At 56.7% G+C, this 17,949-nt stretch overlaps 4 protein-coding genes across 5 annotated transcripts; 2 read left to right on the forward strand and 2 right to left on the reverse strand.

Annotated features, from left to right (window-relative positions):
• Positions 1 to 1,189: 1,189 nt before the first annotated feature.
• On the reverse strand, positions 1,190 to 6,843 carry CCDC137 (coiled-coil domain containing 137). Its single transcript, XM_027517951.1, has 6 exons — positions 6,654 to 6,843; positions 6,140 to 6,273; positions 4,481 to 4,703; positions 2,977 to 3,059; positions 2,777 to 2,856; positions 1,190 to 2,529 (listed from the first exon to the last, which is right to left on the reverse strand). Exons 1-6 carry the CDS (start codon positions 6,788 to 6,790, stop codon positions 2,308 to 2,310), a joined length of 879 nt encoding a protein of 292 aa, XP_027373752.1. The 5' UTR covers positions 6,791 to 6,843; the 3' UTR covers positions 1,190 to 2,307.
• Positions 6,844 to 6,902: 59 nt separating this feature from the next.
• Positions 6,903 to 8,404, forward strand: OXLD1 (oxidoreductase like domain containing 1). 2 transcript variants are annotated; one of them, XM_027517962.1, is made up of 2 exons: positions 6,903 to 6,990; positions 7,842 to 8,404. In XM_027517962.1, the coding sequence occupies exons 1-2, from the start codon at positions 6,976 to 6,978 to the stop codon at positions 8,241 to 8,243; spliced, it is 417 nt and encodes a 138-aa protein (XP_027373763.1). In that variant the 5' UTR covers positions 6,903 to 6,975; the 3' UTR covers positions 8,244 to 8,404. The 2 variants fall into 2 exon arrangements, with proteins under 2 accessions (XP_027373763.1, XP_027373762.1); XM_027517961.1 differs by having other exon boundaries at positions 6,950 to 7,035.
• Positions 6,904 to 13,270, forward strand: PDE6G (phosphodiesterase 6G). The gene is made up of 4 exons (XM_027517963.1): positions 6,904 to 6,990; positions 11,502 to 11,745; positions 12,201 to 12,241; positions 12,680 to 13,270. The coding sequence occupies exons 2-4, from the start codon at positions 11,600 to 11,602 to the stop codon at positions 12,754 to 12,756; spliced, it is 264 nt and encodes an 87-aa protein (XP_027373764.1). The 5' UTR covers positions 6,904 to 6,990; positions 11,502 to 11,599; the 3' UTR covers positions 12,757 to 13,270.
• Positions 13,271 to 13,990: 720 nt separating this feature from the next.
• On the reverse strand, positions 13,991 to 17,782 carry TSPAN10 (tetraspanin 10). The gene is made up of 3 exons (XM_027519358.1): positions 17,672 to 17,782; positions 16,815 to 17,407; positions 13,991 to 14,916 (listed from the first exon to the last, which is right to left on the reverse strand). The coding sequence occupies exons 1-3, from the start codon at positions 17,780 to 17,782 to the stop codon at positions 14,457 to 14,459; spliced, it is 1,164 nt and encodes a 387-aa protein (XP_027375159.1). The 3' UTR covers positions 13,991 to 14,456.
• Between the last annotated feature and the right edge of the window lie 167 nt (positions 17,783 to 17,949).

A 17,949-nucleotide genomic window follows, 5' to 3' on the forward strand; every position in this document is an offset into this window, starting at 1 on the left:
GCTCACAGGCCCAGCAGAAAGATTTCCTCTGATTCAGAAACAAGCTACTCACTGCAGCCAATGGAAAACCAGATCCCTCCTAATTTCCTCCTCACTTCAGTTCAGTCGCTCAGTCATGTCTGACTCTCTGCGACCCCACAGACTTCAGCACACCAGGCTTCCCTGTCCATCACCAACTTGCTGAGCTTCCTCAAACTCATGTCCATCGAGTCGGTGAGGCCATCCAACCATCTCCTCCCCTATCGTCCCCTTCTCCTCCTGCCTTCAATCTTTCCCAGCATCAGTGTCTTTTCCAAATGAATCAGTTCTTCAAATCAGGTGGCCAAAGTATTGGAGCTTCAGCTTCAGCATCAGTCCTTCCAATGAACAGTCAGGACTGATTTCCTCTATGATTGACCGGTTTGACCTCCTTGCAGTCCAAGGGACTCAAGAGTCTTCTCCGACACTTCAGTTCAAAAGCATCAATTCCTCCTAAAACCTAGTAAAAGCTCACCTTCCCTTTGTCTTCTCCATCTTGCCACACAGTTTGCTTGTTCTGAATTGAAATTCTGATTCCAATAAACTCATTTTCGCCAAAGATCTTATTTCATGCCAAGAGTCAACACCCTTAACGCAGGCTGGATGTCCTGATGGCTGATCCTACCTGGGTTCTATCTCTAGAGGTGACCTGAATCTGGGTCCATTCCTGAGGGGTGATGCCCAGCCTGGGGGCCCATCTCAGAGGGATGACCCCAGCCTGGTCACCATCACTGATGGGTTAGGTTGGGCCTGGTGACATCTCTGATGGTAAAGCCAGCTGAGGCGACTTGACCAGTTTTTAGAGGCACTCCAACAAGGGTCTAAGGAAATATAATTTCCACATTTCATGTGACCAAGGGCAAACTTCCTTCACCATGACCTGTTTCCTCATTCCCACGTTCAGTCCATACTTACAGTGCATCCAGGAAACACCGGTGTTTCTTAGCGGCTCCACCTCATCCCTTGCTCTCACTGCCCTGCCTGTCTCAGAACCCCATTGTAAGAAAGATGCCAGCACTGAACGAGAGATGCGCTGCCCGCCCCAACTGTCATGTGATGGGGGGGTGAGTCCTGGCTACTGCAGCCAGCCAGCACCTGGCCGCCCCATGCAAGGGCTAGGGCCACCCACCATGCAGAAACACACCCCAGAGAGTGACACCCTGATTCCAGGTACAGCTTCCAGAACTTCAATCTTTTAATTCAAAAATAAACTTCACTGCATAAAATACAAACTTGGGGAAGAGCAAAACAGACCCCATACCACTCCACACTCATTCTCTCGGGCCGCCCTGGCAAGCGCTGAGGCCTAGCACTGGCTGAGGTGCCCAGGCCACCTTTGCTGGCTAGAGGAGCCTGAGCTGTAGAGAGCAAGGCAGCCCAGCAGCTGTCAACCTCCAACAGGGCGATGAGCGCCCTGACCCTGTCCCTCCATGTTCGACTGCTAGCAGCCTATAAGCCACATCCCCATGCTCTCATTTATATCCCACACCTGAGCAGGAGGATTAAACCCAGGTCCTCTCTCCTTTGGCGCCCGTGGGAGGTTCAAACCTTGCCAGGCCCTGCCCTTAGCAGGAACTCACATGGCTGCTCTGATCGCGAGAGGCCTGAGCTGGGCCCCTGTCCTTGCTGTCTAGCCACTCCTGACCTGCTGGAGAGCCCTGCCGTGTCCTCCCCAGAGACCCTGATGATATAAGGACTCAGCCTCCCCATCCACGGTGTGGGTGGCTTAGTCTTCGCACCCCAACATAAGCTGGGGTGGCTCCGCCTGCCCTGTGGGGACCATGATGACAGTGGTCTAGGTGGCCTAGATGCTGACCCCCCGCCCCTGCCCCACACCAGCCTGCTGTCTGGCTTTGGCTCCAGCCATGTGGCTCTGTCGAATCCGGTAGAGCCTCGCTTATCGAGTCAGCAGTATCTACAACTCACTGGCATTTAGGGACAGGATTACGGGATTGGCCCTCCCTAAAGTGGCCCTGGGTTGTGTCTCAGCCTGGACCTGTGTGTTCAGAACAAAGCTGCATGTGACGCTAGGCTTAAGGGAACGACGCTGACTGCATCTCACCCAGATGGTGGCTCCATCTATGGGGGCTCAGGAGACAGACGATGCTCTGTGCGAGACATGGGTCCAGTGGATGGTCACTCCTGAAAGAGCAGTTTCTAGGGAGAAAAAAACACAGGAGCCCACTCCCCCACCTGAGTCCCAGGATATGTCCTAGGAAAGGACGCTCAACTGTAGGCCATCTGCTTGTCCAGCTCCAGCCGAGGTGCAGCAGCTCTGGTCCCTCGTCATCACAGCTGCGTCTCTGGCTTCTTCCCGGGAGGGAGGTGGGGTGGCTGTGGCAACTGAGTCTCCTGCCGCTGCTGCTGCAGTCTCTTTAGTGCCCTGTAGGCGTTCACGGCCCGCTCCCTCTCCTCCGCCACGATCCTCTGTCTGGCCAGCGAGGTGGTCAAAGGCTGGGACACACTGCCGGGGCTTAAAAGCTTCTTCAGCATCAGTGATTTCTTGCCAGGCTGAAGAACAGAGAGAGGGAGGCTGAGGCACAGGTTCAGGAAGGAGGGGAGGTTAAGGAAGGGTCTCAGTTCAGTCGCTCAGTTGTGTCCAACTCTTTGCAACCCCATGAATCGCAGCACGCCAGGAAGGGTCTAGGTCAGTTCAAAAGTCCAAAAGTCAGTCCGTGAGAACATGGTGCTCTCCTGTATGCCCTGGACCCAGCAGCATCAAGGAGCAAAAAGGGCAACTCCCCGAACTCCTGCTTACCTGGTCCCTACTCACACTCATCCTGGGCTTGGCGGTCAGCTCTGGGGGCTGCAGCACGACCTCACCAAACTTCACCGTGTCTGCAGGGGCAGAGGAGCACAGCTGAAGCCTGGTGCCCACACAAGCCCTGCAGCCCTGGCACCCAGAGCCACTGTTAGCCCACCCACTGACCCCAACACAACTGCTTCCGGAAAAGCTACCTTGGAGCAGCTCCTGCTCTAGCCTCTCTGCTGCCTTCTCCTCCCTCCTCTGCCGGGCCTTGTCCAGTCGCCGCTTCTGGAACCTGGGAAGAGAGCACAGTGCTGCTCTTACTCCTAAACCCTCGGTTGACTGGACTCGGGAAGAGGTAGAGGTCACCCCTGCTCACGGGGGATGCTCCACGGCAGACCCCAGGGGGCTGCCTCCAAACCCCACGACCTACAGAGAGCACTCCTGAACCCAGCAGACCCTCCCAAAGCTCTAGGTCAAGGGTCCTCAGCATCAGTAGCCCTGGAGCCATGTGACAATGTCTAGAGATGTCCTGGGCTGTTACAATGTGTGTGTGTGTGGGGTGCTCTTGGCACCTCATGGGTGGAGGCCAGGTATGCCACTCACTGTCCTACGGGGCATGGAACAGCCCCCACCCCAGAGAATCACCTGCCCCAAGTGTCAACTGTGCTGCTGGGTCTCAAGGGCCCTGCACAGTAGCATGTGTGACGTGGCTCCTTACTGTTACTGGAATCAGCGTCCAATGAGTGCTGGAGATCACTGTGGCTTTTACTGGTACCTGGGACAGGTTTTGTGTGATGTTATTTTCATTGGCTAATATGAGGAGTACGTGTACTATAAGTGGACATGGAGAAACTCCACAAAGCTGAAAACAATCAAACTTTTACAGCTTTAGGGAAATTTTTTTCTTTCTTTTTAAATTAAGTCCACGCCACACGGCATGCAGGATCTCAGTTCCCCCAAGCAGGGATGGAACTCATGCCCCTCGCAGTGGCAGCACTGGGCTACCCAGGTAGTCCCTGCTTTCAGAGAAATTTCTGATGAAGGCCTGGCTTGGTTCATGACGAAAGTTTCAGTAGAGGCAGAAACACATCTCAAAAAGCATTTGTTTGCTAAAACCACTGCCCCAGCCCCCACCCACAGGCTCAAGAAGGTAGCATATAGCTTGTGTCCTAGACCTCCAGGGCTGAGAGTAGGGATGGGCAGCTGGTGGTGGGCTTCCTCCTGGTGCCAGAATCTTCACCAGGAAGCTGAGTCTGAGAGGTCACAGAACTTGTCCAAATGACACAGCTACAGGCTCTCAAATCTTTTTGGGGCTGGAAAGGTCAATCCTGGAAACTAACTTCTGTGGGGCAGGAACAGTCCCCCTGGTGGCTTGCAAGCACTCCTGGGAAGGAGTCTCACCTTTTTTCTACTTCCCTACAATGACTGGGCTGGAGGGGACAGCTCGCCCTCGCTTGGCTCCTGGATCCCTTGATGCTTTCCACAGAGAGGCACAGACAAACTCTGAACGCTAGGCTTTCAGAGTTCTGCGGGTTCAGAGCCTCCTAGGTCAAAAGGCTGAGGTGCAGAGAAAAACAGAGACTGACACCAGGTCCTGCTGGCTCTGAATCATGGGGTGGGGAGGGTGCCCCTTGGCAACAAGATGCTGTCAATGTAGAAGACACTCGAGGAACCCCACAGCCTTGCCTCCCAGCCCCTCCAGCTCCCACTCACGCTTTCTTCCGCTCTGACTTCTCCTTCTTGGGAGCCGCCTGCACCTCGGGCTGCCGGTTGGCCTGGTTCTTGCTGAGGAACAGCACATGCTGCGCCTCCTGTTCCATACGCCGGACATAGGCCCTGTCGGACTCCCACTTCCTCTGCTTGAACTTGGGTATGGCAATGTCTGGTTCCACTCCCTTTGCTTCCTTCTCCAATGTCTTACTGAAGGCCGCCTGGGCTGAGGACAGAGGGAGGCCTCAGAGGGGAGAGTGATGAAGGCAGCGGGGGTGGACTGGGTGGTGCTGGGCTGGTCACCATGTCCATCTCCCCTCCCCAGGCTGCAGAAAGGGAAGAGCAGACTCACATGGGAACTAAACAATCTCTAAGATGCCAGCTGGGGGCACCCTTGGGTGGCATCCCCACAGCTCACTGGCACACATCAAAGATGTCCTCTGCAGCTCAGCTGAAAAAAGTGACGAGACCTTAAGTGTCCGTCACTAGGTGACCAGCTGAATGAATCCCCTTATGTTCATCCAAACGTGTCACTGCACAACTGCTGACGAGAGCTTCGTGGAGCTATGGGAAAGGGCATGGAAAGATCTACAAAATCCACTGGAAGGGAAAACCCAGGACACCAAACAATATACAGAATGAAAGTATAGCTTTTACTAATATGTGAAATGTGAAATACGTATGACTAACATGTGAATAACTAAAATAGGCCTAACATTTCCCCTGGGAAGGCAAAAAGAAGATGAATAGTGGTTTCTTTTAGGGGGAGGGAACAGGATTCAAAGACACCTCACCTCATACCTTTCAGAACTGATTTCACCATATACATAAGTTTATGTTTTTTAAAATAATTTAACCCCCCAAAAGTGCTGACTCTATAGGGCATGGTTCAGAATGTGCCATCATCCATCTGGGTCAGTGACCTCCTCTACCCCTCTGCTTCCTCAATTCTTTACTTCACTATTGACTTGGCAGCCATCTAACCCCCAATAAAAAGACTAAGGTTTACAGAGAAATGACAAAACAGCTTTACTGCAAAGTCAGTGTCATGTTTAGGAACACATACACCTATACGTGTACACGAAACACAAACACTCTGGACCCAATTCCCCCAGCATTCAGGGAGAGGCTGACAGGTGGGCACCCCACCTGGCCTTGGGGAAAGGGGTGGGGCGGGGGTGTGTGGAAATGAACTTCCCAGAGGGTCTGATCAATTCCCTCCATAACCTCTGGAAACCATCCACTTCTCTCCACCATGACTTCTGCACTCTGGTCCAAGGAACCATCATCATAGTAAGGCTGGCCTGCAGTGTCCTCTCACCCCCTCAATCCTTACACAGCAACCTTTTTCTTCAAGTAAATCTGAACTGACTGTCCCCTCTGATGTATCTCCACTACTCTTGGGGGGCAGTGGTGGAAATCAACACTTCCATCTTAGCCCATGAGGCCCCAGGGACTCCTTTTGGAGCCTCACCTGAAACCACCTTGTCACCTGCTGCCACCCACCGCTCTGGCCCTGGTGACACCAGCCTTCAGTCAGCCTTCCACATGCTCCTGCACCGTCTGAACTGCCCAAGCCTGGCAGATTTCTTTTTACTTGTGAAATTAAGTGGATTCAAACACACAAGGCTTTTTGGCCACCCAGTATAGGCCTGCAGTTACCCTCTTTCTTCCTCTTCTTGTTACTGATAGGATTTTTCATCTCTTGCCGGCTCCTCATAATCTCTCGCAGCCTGAAAGGAATTTCCTGTTCATCCTGGTTCTTGGGCTTGCAATTCACTTTCTTCTTTTCTTTGCTGTGAAGGAGAACACGGGGGTGAGACAGGTCTCAAGTGGAGCATAAACAGAATCAGAGAAACCGAAGCTCAGCCTGGAGAAAGAAACTTCGCAGGCTAACCTGGCCGCTTTCGGGCGTGCCGGTCAAGGGAGCACGACCTCGTCCTAGCCCGCCCGGAGACTGTCCCTGGACCGGTTTCCCTGCGTGGGAGGACCTGACTTCGTCCAGGATGACAAGACGGCGCCCGGAAGGTGACATGGGCCACACCGGAGACTCCGTCACGCCTCTGCCGACCCAGCTGATCCTCCGGGACGCCCACCGCCCGGACCCGGCAGCGAGCTGTGCCCGGCATGCGGAGGGGCGCCGAGGTGTCTTCAGGGCGGTGAGATCCGTACCCACCTGCGCGGTCCCGGCCGTGGCGCCGCGCGCTGCTTCCCCAACTCTTGCTGCCTCCGGCCCTGCTGTCGCCCTGGTCTCCCAAACCCCGCCGTTCCCGCCGGGGCCACCGCCGCCGCTCCGCGCCGGAGTCCAGCCATCTCTGCAAGCACGGGGTTCAAAGAACAGCCATTTCCGCACTCCCGCGCGGTCCCGCCCTACGCCCCCCACTTCCGCTTCCTGCTCCCATCGGCGCTGTACAGTTCCCTGACGGGTCGGGATTGGCCAGGACGGCCGCCTTTCACGGCCGCCTGCAGCGCGTGCGCAGTGAGCCAGGCCGCGGGCAATGCTGCTGAGAAGGGTAACTGGGGGAGGCCGGGCGGTGGTTGCCGCTACCCTCGGCGGGGCAAGTACAAGCGGGGACGGAGACGGGGACGGGATGTGTTCGGGAGGCTGGGCCCCATGGGGGCGGAGGAGCCCCGCTTTTCCGGCCGCTGATCAGACCTCGGGGTAGTGCCGGCGGGTTCTGCTCTCGTTCCCCCCGTCCAGTACCTGTTGAACAGCTGCTGTGTGCAAGGCCTTTGGGGAAACCTCAGTGAATAGGAGCTGATGCTCCTCGCTGGAGAAGTTAGAGAAATAAAGTTTGGGCCCGTGTTCAGTGCCCTGGAGACAGAGCAAGGGGCCTGGGTGGGGGCTCCAGGTGGGGAGAAGGCTGCGCCCTGGACCTTGGGAATGACTTGGGCTTCTCCTGTGACAGAAGGAAGAGGGATGAAGGGGTGATGCGATTAGTCAGGATGGTCACGGGAGGGAAATGTGGGAGTACTGGTTGGAGAGGGAGAGGTGGCTGTTTGGCCTGGAGCTCACAAGCCTCCACCCCCGCCACAGTCCTGACCACCAGGCAAAGGCATCTTAGCTGGAGGTACAGTCTCTCCACTCACCATCTGCTGGAGTGCCTGCCTAGTGCCAGGCCTTGAACCCAGCCTCTCTCATGAACTTATGGGTCATCCTCATCCCAAGCGTCAGGTCCCTTTTACAAATGGGAAACTGAGTCTAAAGAAGAAGTAACTTGTCTAAGGTCATGCAGGAATTAAGGAAGCTGAGAAAGACATGGAGTCCCCTGCCAGTGACAGGAAGCCAAAGTTTGCCCAGAGCAGGAGGCAGGCTGGGCCTTACCAGCTTCCTAAAGACTCATGTGCTTATCTGCATCCTTAGGGGCCACTGTCCAGCTGGGACTGGTGCCAAAAGCTTCCTGGAGGCGGCAGCCTTCTTCGCAGGATCCAAGTCCGTGAAGCCCACAGAGAGTTTGGAAAGAACCATGTGGAAGTGGGGTCCCAAGCAGGTGCAGCGGGCACCGGGCAGCCCAAGTCCTCCCTGCAGGGTGGGGGCCCTTCAGGACCCCTGTACCCACCACCACCTGAGCTCCAGCCACCCACCAACTGCTGCATGAGCGGCTGCCCCAACTGTGTGTGGGTGGAATACGCAGATGCGCTGCTGCAGCACTATCAGGACGGCGGGGAGCGGGCCCTGGCTGCCCTGGAGGAGCATGTGACTGATGAGAACCTCAAGGCCTTCCTCCGGATGGAGATCCAGCTCCGCATTAGGAGTGGAGGCTGAGCCACCTGGCCAGACACCCTCACCCCGACATACTCCTCCTCAGGATCCCGCACCGCCACCTTTATCCACGGCCCGTTCGTGTGGCTGGTGTCGGCAGGAGTAGGAAGAGCTGTTTATTGACTTTGCCTGAGAATAAATATGTTCTCTGTGGTGGTTAGACAGCAGGCTTTTGTGTCATCATCTGTAGGCTTATGTCATATTATCATATGTCCACAGGGCACCTACAGCCTTCACCAATCTGTGAAGGTGAAAATAAACCTGTTTCCTTGACTATTCAAGTGACAATGACCCCAGGGGCCCCCTTCCATGTCCCAGCATCCCAGAAGTCTCACTCACAGGTCAGCTCTGGTCACTGTCAGTGGTGCGGCAGAGGGAGGACCATCTGGTCCTGTGAGGTGGCCATTAGCAAAGCACTGGTGGGCACAGATGCCCACAGATGGCCTGGGAAGCATCCCATCCATCCAACTGCAGACTTCCAAGCTCTGATACCAGTGGCCTGGACGGACAGGGTTAAACGAATTTATGCCTATTTTATCTCCTCATTTAAAAGAAAAGCTAGGGTTGTGATCCGACTTCATCCAACTTCACGAAGGAGTTGAGCTGATAAAACAGGCCTTCCCAGGTAGAGGCCTTCAATGTAAAGCCAGCATTTTCCATGAAGGCAGATCTGTGGACAGAAGAATGAAACGACACAGCCCTAAGACATGCTGCCGTGCTAATGATGCCTGAGGATACACTCAGTCGTGCCAGCTGTCTTGGCCAGCTAATGATGTCATCCAGAATCAGCTTTGGTTTTTTCAGAGAAACATGATAGGAGCAATACAGGTTTGTTACACTTTATGTCAGAGAGCATCTACTTCAGTCATGTCCTACAGATTTGAAAACGGCCCAGGAAGAGATTTCCTGGGAGAGAAAAGCACAACAGACCTTAGTGGGCCTGAGGCCCCTGAAGGGGTCTACAACATAGAGGTAGTTAATCTCAGAGATGTAGGAAGAAGTTACTGTATGTTTCTCAATAAAACGTATTTATGAAAAAAAAAAAGAAAGATTTTCTATGTGTATATGAACCTGGGGTTGATCTTTGTGAAGTCCCAGGAGGAGGAAGCTAGGGGAAGGTGAGAGATGTAGAAAATGTACCACGTGGTGGGAATAGCAGGTACAAGGGCCCTTGGGTGGAAGGAGTTCCTTAGAACACACAGCAAGAGGAGGGATAAGAGGCGAGCCCACCAAAGTGAATCAGGACCAGGCTACCTGGCTTTGGGGGCCAGAAAGGGGTTCCTCAGCAGTCAGGACTGAAAGCGGAGAGAGGCCTGAGATGGCAGCCAGTGCCGTGTCATCTTTGCTTCAAAAATGAGCAGCTTCAGGGACTTCCTGGTGGCCCAGGGGTTAAGACTCCGTACTTCCAATGCAGGGGGCCTGGGTTCAACCCCGGATCTGGGAACTAGATCCCACATGCCACAACTAAGAGTTCCCATGCTGCAACTACAGATCTCGCATGCCACAACTAGGACCCAGCGTAGCAAATAAATATTTTTTTAAAAACAAGCAGCTTCAGGAGAGGCTGGTTGTTCATGATCATACATCCCTTGCTTGTCCTGACCCTGTCCCCAGCTTGTCCTTACCTTGACCGCACCTGAGCCCCTTCCCCCATCTCGGGGAATCCTCGGTAGTGCTACCCAGCCCCACAATCTCATTAGTGAGGTGTCAGGCACAGTCCTAATCAGCTTACCCAGCTGCAGGATAAATGCCCAGCGGGCACCCTGCTGAGGGAGGCCTGCCACTCACACCCACGGTCCCTTGAGACTTGCTGCCCCAGAACCTGGTGAGTAGCAACCTTCCCAGGTTGCCTTTCCTGGTGGCCTCTTACCCAAGGGTGTTAGTGGGTATCTGCCTAGAGAGTGGGGAGCTGGTGGGCTTTTCACCACCGTCCTGAGGTCTGGGTCTCTGGGAGGCCAGCCACTGCCCTGTTCAGAGAGGATGCCCAGCCTATCACGTCCTCTGCTCCCCGTGTCAGATGGTGGTGCAGGCTGTCCCCCAGGCTAGCACTGGTCTCGGAACCTCAGGCCACACACCCTCAACCAACCTAAATGGGCACAAGCCACAGGCCAGGCTGGAGCCAGGGCAGCTCAGGCAGTGGTTTCCATGGGATAGCATCTGATAGTTGGAGCTCCATCAGGTCTCAGAACTGCCCACACCAGGCCCATGGCCTGGGACTGACGAAAGGGTCTGGCTGGGCCTACAGCGCCTGGGCCGTGAGGAGCGGGTGTTGTGGGGTTTGAGCCGTCAGGGCCACCAGACCTGCTGCTGTCCACCTTGGCCCCAGTGTAGATCCAGCCCCTGATCCCCGGTTCCTCTCAGGCTGATGCTGGTGCCAGCACAGAGGCCAAAACTTAGGGAGGGGAGGTCCACAGCAGGGCCCATCCAACCCTAGGTGCCCTGGTACTCATGGCCAGGCCTTCCTCACTGGTCTTGATAGAACCAGCTGTCCTTGCCTCCCAACTAGTCTCAGCCCTTAAACTCTAGCAGGCGGCAGGCAGTGGCCACAGACAGAAGTCAGGCATTGCAGCCCACAAATGGGGGACAAGAAAAGGGGCCACAAGAGGTGGTGCCTGGGGCATCCAGTGCCAGGGTAGCTACGGCTCCTGGCTGTGTCATGTACTTAGCCCCAGAACCTTCTGGGCTCACAGTGTTTCCTGAGAGATTAGAGTCTCCCTCTGGTGCTAATAGGCTTAAAGGAAGGTGAGCTTCCCCTGGCCAAGGTCACCAGGGCTTAGGGCATCCAGGGGGAAGCTCTGGGGGAGAGGAGGAAGGGAGGCCACTCCATGCAGTGGGTTTAAGGACACCAGCAGGTGCTGCTGGCACCTAGCGAGTGGTGGCGGGTGGAGGGGTTGTGTTTACCAGCAGAGGGAAGATGCTGCTAGAACCAAGGCTACACAGCTACACAGTTGGGGGTTTCAATGTGACACAGGCCCCTCCCCTGCCCTCCCATTTCTCAGGCTACTTTTAGGCACCATTGGGTGCCCAACATGCCCCCATAAATGAGGCTGAGTGTTCCACCCCAGAGATTGGGATGGGGAATGCAGAAGGAGGAAGCCATCAGGAGGGTGCCCCTGGGGACCACCCAGCACTCTCACCCCGTTCCTGGTCCTCATTTGGGCCCCAGGTGCAGTTGGCAGAGGCTCCCCAGGGCAGGGGACTGCCGTCCAAGTCCTACTGGGGACCAGTGGGTCTCATATTGCAGGATTTCCTCTACTCCAGGGAGTTGAGACCTGCGAGGAGGGTTGGAAGCAGGAGGGCCCAGAGCGTGAGGGAGTCCAGAAGCTGAAGGTCGCTGCGGGATCTCTGCCAACCTGGCCATGAACCTGGAGCCACCCAAGGCCGAGATCCGGTCGGCCACCAGGGTGATGGGGGGACCCGTCACTCCCAGGAAAGGGCCCCCGAAATTTAAGCAGCGGCAAACCAGGCAGTTCAAGAGCAAGCCCCCCAAGAAAGGTGTCCAAGGGTAAGCAGAGCTGTGGGAGGGGTGGCTCTGAGAGGGGGGTGGAGGGCCCACCAGCTGTACAGGAGGGAGGGGGGCTGCACTGCGGGTGGGGGGCTGGGTGGGGCCTCAGCCACCCTTTTCTGGTGGAAGGCGATCCCATCCTCTTAAGTGGGTGGGGCAGTTCTCGGGGGCCTGAGCCGGCCTGTCTCAGGGTCCCCATTCCCTGAGGACGGGTAGGGGGGTCCTTTTTAGCTGTTATTGCTGAAAGGTCTGGAAAGCACACCCACCCACACTGTCACCCAGACACTCAACCAGCACCCCACTTACTGATGTGCATCTCCACACACGCAGCCCTATCTGTACACACCTAGGACACACTCAGACACACCACGTTCCCAGGAACCTGCACTCAAGTCCACACACGCCCCCCTCCCTCCTCTTCCTGGCCACCGGCCCTGACTGCTCTGTCCTTGCAGGTTTGGTGATGACATCCCTGGAATGGAAGGCCTGGGAACAGGTATGACAACCACAAGTGTCCACCTAGGTCCCCCCGCTCGCCCAGCCCCCCACCCCAGGCAGAGGGCACCTCCCCCTAGCTGTGATTCATTCCCTTTCCCGACTGCAAGCTTCAGACACCACCTGAGTGGGGTCGTTCCTACTCAGTGGGTGCTTGGAGGGGCTGGGAGGAACAAAGCTCTTGCTGTCCCCACCCCAACCCCCCCTCACCAGCAGCAAGGCCCACCTTGCACCCCACCTCCTCCAGGCCTGCTGTACCCACTCTCTTCCTGGGCAAGGCACCCATTCAATACCCCCCAGAGGTAGTGTGTCCTGAGAGGAGGGCTCTACGCTCAAGGACCTTGTACTCTCACCACTGGGGTGTGGACAACAGGGCCCGGAGGGCGTGGCGGCACTGGGGGCCATGGGACCCTCAACCTGCTGCCCCCTTGTCCTGCAGACATCACCGTCATCTGCCCGTGGGAGGCCTTCAACCACCTGGAGCTGCACGAGCTGGCCCAGTACGGCATCATCTAGCCCTGGACCCCCGCCCTCGGCCCCTCTACTCTGCTGCCCACCCTGACCCCCTGCTCAAGATTCCTGTGAGGAGAGCTGTGCCCCGGGAGGTCCAGAGTGTCTGGATTGTGTCTGGAGACCCTCACAGGGCGGCAGCCTGGAGCCTCCTGAATGCTAGTTACCAGGAGCCCACCAGTTCCCTTCAGGACACCCTCTCGGGGCAGCCAGGCTCTGCTTAACTTCCAGAAACACTGGTCCACAGACCCTCTCCTCCCCAGGCTGGAAAGCTAGGGCAGGCCTCCCAGTGGTGTCCGCCACACCCCGTCTCCTGGCCTGACTGTCTGGGGGTGAGAACGGGCTCCCCTCACTAGCCTTTCCCAGTTGAAGCCGTTGGGCCAGCAGGTGGATGCCAGGAGTCCTGCAGGCGTCAGACAATGAGAACCCCCTGGACCAGTCACACCAGTAGGAAGCTTGTCCTTTCCAACGTGGCCCATGCTCGCTGTCCTGTTTCAAATAAAGTTAGCCGTGCTCCCCACCACTTGTCTGGGGTGTGCTGTCAGTGGGGACAGGGCCCGAGGATAGGGTCTGTTCAGTAGGAGTGGATGGCACAGGCGCAGGTGGCAGGGATGGGGGGGGCCTCGGGCAGGCTGAGGGGAGGAAACACGTTGGGTGCTGAGAAGGCTCCTGAAGGCTGGATCGGGGCAAGGCGGGCAGCCTCATGTACTGCAGGGACGGGAGCTTGGGTCAAGGGGAGAGAAGGCCTGTTTGCTCCCCACAGGTGAGGAGACAGGTGCAGGGAAACCGGGCTCCCCTGCCCACCCTTAGTGTCCACTAAAGCCAGACAGATGCCCACCAGCAACTCTGCAACTCCACTCCTGACCCCGCAGCGGGGCACGTTGTCATATATACACATAGACCTGCACAAAACTGTCCCTACTAGCAGTCACCTTCTGGAAACTGCCCAGGTGCATGTCCACACAGATGTGGGGCTCTGTTCATACAGCAGTGACTGGACAGTGACTCTCAAGAAGGGGGCCCCATGATCCTGTCTATGTGAAGGTCAGAAAAAGCCATGCGAACTGAAGGTAACAAGGGTCCAACGGGGGTGACCTTGGGTAGGGGACAAAGAACTCTGCTGGAGCTGGAGCTAGACCTGGGAGTGGTAGGGGGTGCACAGGTGTGTAGGCGAGTAAGAAGCCTCACGTTGCCCACTTAAGGTTGGTGCAATTTACTGTATGAGTGATACATCGCAATAAAACTTACACTGTGCCAAAAAAAAAGACTCTGGAGGGAGAGGCCTGAGCCTCAACGGACAGGAAAGGGGGAGATGGCCCCAGAGGAGTGCAGGTGCCAGGCTACGGTGAAGACATGGGGCTTCGAAGGCTGGGCTTGGAGGTGGGACTTGGAGGCAGTTGGGAGCGGAGGTCAGAGGTGAAAATTGGAAGTGAGAGTCAAGGTGAAATTCAGAGCTGGGGGCTTGGCAGCAGGATTTCATCCAGTTCTCGCCCCCCGCTCTCCCTGCCGGCCAGGTGGCTTTGCCTGGCACCCTTCGTGGGAGGCAGATGCTGGCCAGGCCATCGTCAAGGTCAGCTTACACTTGGAACAGCAGCGTTTGCAAGCAAGCAGGCAGTGTGAGGGAAAGGGAACCCTAGGAAGCTGGAAGTCAGTAGGTGGAGGTGGCCTGAGGGTTCAAGCCGTGTGTCCCTAAGCACCCAGGCAGGTTACTCTGACATATGCCCTGGGAGGGGAGGGGAGGCCTGCGGCCCCAGACCGCATCTTTTTGGGGTCTTTTGTCCCCCCAGCTGGTCAGACCAGGACCGGTTTAGCAGAGGGTGGGACACTGGGTCTGGGGTTCCTCCAGACAGGCCCCCACTCCCTTCTGCCCCCTTGTGGACAGTCAGGGCCCTCACCAGCTGGATGGCCAGCAGGAGCTCCACCCCCTGGACCAGCACCACCACGATGGCGTAGCAGCCCACAGTCCGGATGTTACTGCGCAGCCACTGGAGGAGCGGGGGGCCACAGCCCTCCAGATGCACCACCCTCTGGGCCGCGTCCTCGTCCAGGCCCAGGGCCCCGAAGCCGCACTGGTCATTGACAGAGGCTCCGCCTTCCCAGGCGTCAACGCAGCAGGAGGCAGGAAGGCTGCAGGCCTGGACCCCAGGGGAGCTGCAGTTAAAGTACCTGGAAGGGCATACAGTGTCAGTCTGGAGGGCAGGTCCCCTGGTCTGGGACCCCAGTGTGAACTGTCTCTTTGCGGTTGCTTAGTCGCTAAAGTTGTGCTCGACTCTTTTGCAATCCCATGGACTGTAGTCCTCCAGGCTCCTCTGTCCATGGGATTCTCCAGGCAAGAATACTGGAGTGGGTAGCCATTTCTTTCTCCAGGGGATCTTCCCTACCCAGGGACTGAACTCGTGTCTCCTGCACTGGCAGGCAGATTCTTTACCACTGAGCTTCCCAGAATGTCTCCTACCCACCTCCAAACTTCCATGGCCACACACATGCATAGGCACGCAGGCATGCACGCGTGTATGCATGCAAGTACAGAGGCATGAGTGCACACACACACACACACACACACACACAGCATGAGTCCACACTGGCATGCATGTATAGAGGCACACACATGCACACCTGCGCATGCGCGCGTGCACACACACACAATATCCAGTTCTCTATAACTCATCCCACACCAGGCAGGCCTCCGCACAAGCTTCTTGGCTAGAAGGCACACACCACACACGACAGTTGGAGGGAGGCCAGCGTTTGATGGGGGCTGGAAGGAAGACGGCCTCGCCCCACAGATGCTGCTGAGTTGGTCTGAGCAGCAGGGTTGGAGCCGGAGAAGGTGGGTTGAGGACTGGCAGAGGCTTCTGTAGGGATCAGTGGGTTGTGGTGGGGGTGTGAGGGGCCACACTGGACTGCAACAAGGGACAGGAGGCTTGGGAGGAGCTCACAGGGCCTGGGGGGAGTGTCGCGCTTATCACCTGCTTCAGGCAGCCCTCAGGTGCCCCGGCTTTGATTAGGCATCTAGTCAAAGCGTCCAGGGCCCTGTGAGCTGCAGGCTCATCCCTCACTGCCCCCCGCCCCATACAGGCACAGTCTCATCTCCTCGAAGAGTGGGCTTCACTAAGGCCGGGGCTTGGAAACCGGTAGGCTGGGTGAACATAACAACATCAGAAAGGGCTGCCACCAACCCAAAGTCACACATGGCCACCCAGTGAGAACAAGCCTTGCGAGTGCTTGTAGGGTGCCTGGTAATCAGAAGGAAGGGCTCAGCATGTCTCAGGGAGTCTCGGGTACAAGTGGCTGGTTTTCAAGAGTCTCCATGTGACTCTAAACACACACACATGTACACATACATACACACATGGTAGAGGGAGAACCGTGGGGTCATAGTCTAGAGGGATGTCCTGGATTAACCTAAAGTGAAAGTGAAAGTGAAAATTGCTCAGTCATGTCCAACTCTTTGCGACCCCATGGACTACACAGTCCATGGAAATCTCCAGGCCAGAATACTGAAGTAGCCTTTGTCTTCTCCAAGGGATCTTCCCAGCCCAGGCATTGAACCCAGGTCTTCCACATTGCAGGCGGATTCTTTACCAGCTGAGCCACAAGGGAAGCTGGTGGTGGTTTAGTCACTAAGTCGTGTTCGACTCTTGTGATCCCATGGACTATAGCTTGCCAGGCTCCTCTATCCATGGGATTCTCCAGGCAAGAATACTGGAGTGGGTTGCCATTTCCTTCTCTAAGGGAAGCTAGATTAACCTAAAAGATATTTTCAATTGACACTGAGATGTCTTGTATGATGTCCTTACTGGAAAAAAACAAAACAACAATCTCCAAAAATGATCTTCTACGTCTGCCAGCTGAGTTTCTCTGTTAACATCCCTGCGTGATCACGTGGCCCTGGCTGGGCCCGAGCATGTACATGTGCAAATGTGCCTGCATGAGCGTGTGCACACATGTGAGTATATGGGTGAGGAGCCTGTACAGGTGAGTGTGTGTACAAGTGAGTATGGGCATATGAGTGCGGCCCACCCCCTCTCCAGCCCTCCTCCCTCATGGGCTCCAGGACTCACAGGTTCCGCTGCCAGTCCTGGTAGGAGGCCGCCCCACAGCACTGCAGCCCCAGCTGGACTTGGTCGATGAGGAAGCACAGGTCTGGGTTGTCTTGGTAGTGGGTGATGGCCAGGCGCAGGACGTGCTCCAGGCCATCCTGTAACTGACCCCAGAGGGCCACCACCAGGGCCCCCACCACGGCCTCCAGCACCAGGAAGGCAAGGACACCCCCGGAGAAGCAGCGCAGCAGAAAGGTGTTCTCGCAGAGGGCACCCAGGCAGCCCGCCAGGCTCACCACGCTGACCGCCAGCCCGCCCAGCACCAGTCCCAGCATGGGGTCTGCGGGCAGGGGGGACCCCCAACTACTCCCCAGAGACCCCTTGACAGCCAGGCCCCAGAGCCCAATGGCCAGGGCCAGCAGGCTGAGCAGGGAGAAGAGGAAGTTGGACAAGAAGAGTAGGCACTTGAGGCAGCTGCTTTCTGAGGGGAGCAAGCAGGCCAGGAACCCCCCAAAGCCTGCCCTCCAGGCCGGGTCCTCCCAGGGAGCTAGTCCTGGGCGACTGGAAGTGAGGGGGCTGCTCCCGGCGAGGGGTGATTCCTGACCTCCAGCCTCCTGCAGAGGAAGAAGGAACAGGGAGGTCTCACCGGTGCGACCCCCTTCACTCAGACCCTGTGACACTCAGCTGGGAGCAGGGTTAGACCCTTCAGGGGGAGGAAGCTGGACAGCGGAGGTGGAAGGGGGCGTTCAGAGACCCTAGAAGCCCAGGGACATGGGTGTGGCCAGGAGACCAGGGCTCTGTGGGATGCAGGGCCTCCCAAAGACTCCACCTTGCCCTCCAGGAGGACACTAAGCCAAGTTTGGGGGCCCTGACCTTACCCAGGTAAAGAATAACGGGGTGCTGAAGGTTGGGGGTCCCATCCTCCTCCCAGTTCCCCAACAGATGCCTGAATCACTGATCATGAGGTTGGGAGAAGCTGCCAGTTTCATCGATGGAACTTCATCCCTTGACGGACAGTCTCCACCTCAGTTTTGCCTGTTCCCCAACCCCTCCACTGGCAGGCAGGTGTGGGAGGGCTTCTGCCCCCTCTCTGTAGGGGAAGGGGCAGCAGGCCCTTGAAGTCTGGTTGCGGGAAGAATGAGGAAGCTAAGACCCC

Source organism: Bos indicus x Bos taurus, chromosome 19, assembly GCF_003369695.1.
Source record: "Bos indicus x Bos taurus breed Angus x Brahman F1 hybrid chromosome 19, Bos_hybrid_MaternalHap_v2.0, whole genome shotgun sequence".
Taxonomy (NCBI): Eukaryota; Metazoa; Chordata; class Mammalia; order Artiodactyla; family Bovidae; genus Bos; species Bos indicus x Bos taurus.

Bases quoted from the DNA above. Each gene is read 5' to 3' on its own strand.
- OXLD1 (XM_027517961.1), top strand. From the start codon at position 6,976: ATGCTGCTGAGAAGGGTAACTGGGGGAGGCCGGGCGGTGGTTGCCGCT. The intron at 7,036-7,841 runs GCAAGTACAAGC...CTGCATCCTTAG, and splicing joins TTGCCGCTACCCTCGGCGGG to GGGCCACTGTCCAGCTGGGA.
- CCDC137 (XM_027517951.1), bottom strand. From the start codon at position 6,790: ATGGCTGGACTCCGGCGCGGAGCGGCGGCGGTGGCCCCGGCGGGAACG. The intron at 3,060-4,480 runs GTGAGTGGGAGC...CTCTCTTCCCAG, and splicing joins AAGTCAGAGCGGAAGAAAGC to GTTCCAGAAGCGGCGACTGG. The intron at 2,857-2,976 runs GTAGCTTTTCCG...CTGCCCCTGCAG, and splicing joins AGAGCAGGAGCTGCTCCAAG to ACACGGTGAAGTTTGGTGAG.
- PDE6G (XM_027517963.1), top strand. From the start codon at position 11,600: ATGAACCTGGAGCCACCCAAGGCCGAGATCCGGTCGGCCACCAGGGTG. The intron at 11,746-12,200 runs GTAAGCAGAGCT...CTGTCCTTGCAG, and splicing joins CCCAAGAAAGGTGTCCAAGG to GTTTGGTGATGACATCCCTG. The intron at 12,242-12,679 runs GTATGACAACCA...CTTGTCCTGCAG, and splicing joins AATGGAAGGCCTGGGAACAG to ACATCACCGTCATCTGCCCG.
- TSPAN10 (XM_027519358.1), bottom strand. From the start codon at position 17,782: ATGAAACTGGCAGCTTCTCCCAACCTCATGATCAGTGATTCAGGCATC. The intron at 17,408-17,671 runs GTAAGGTCAGGG...CTTCCTCTGCAG, and splicing joins CCCCGTTATTCTTTACCTGG to GAGGCTGGAGGTCAGGAATC. The intron at 14,917-16,814 runs GTGAGTCCTGGA...ATGCCCTTCCAG, and splicing joins CAGGACTGGCAGCGGAACCT to GTACTTTAACTGCAGCTCCC.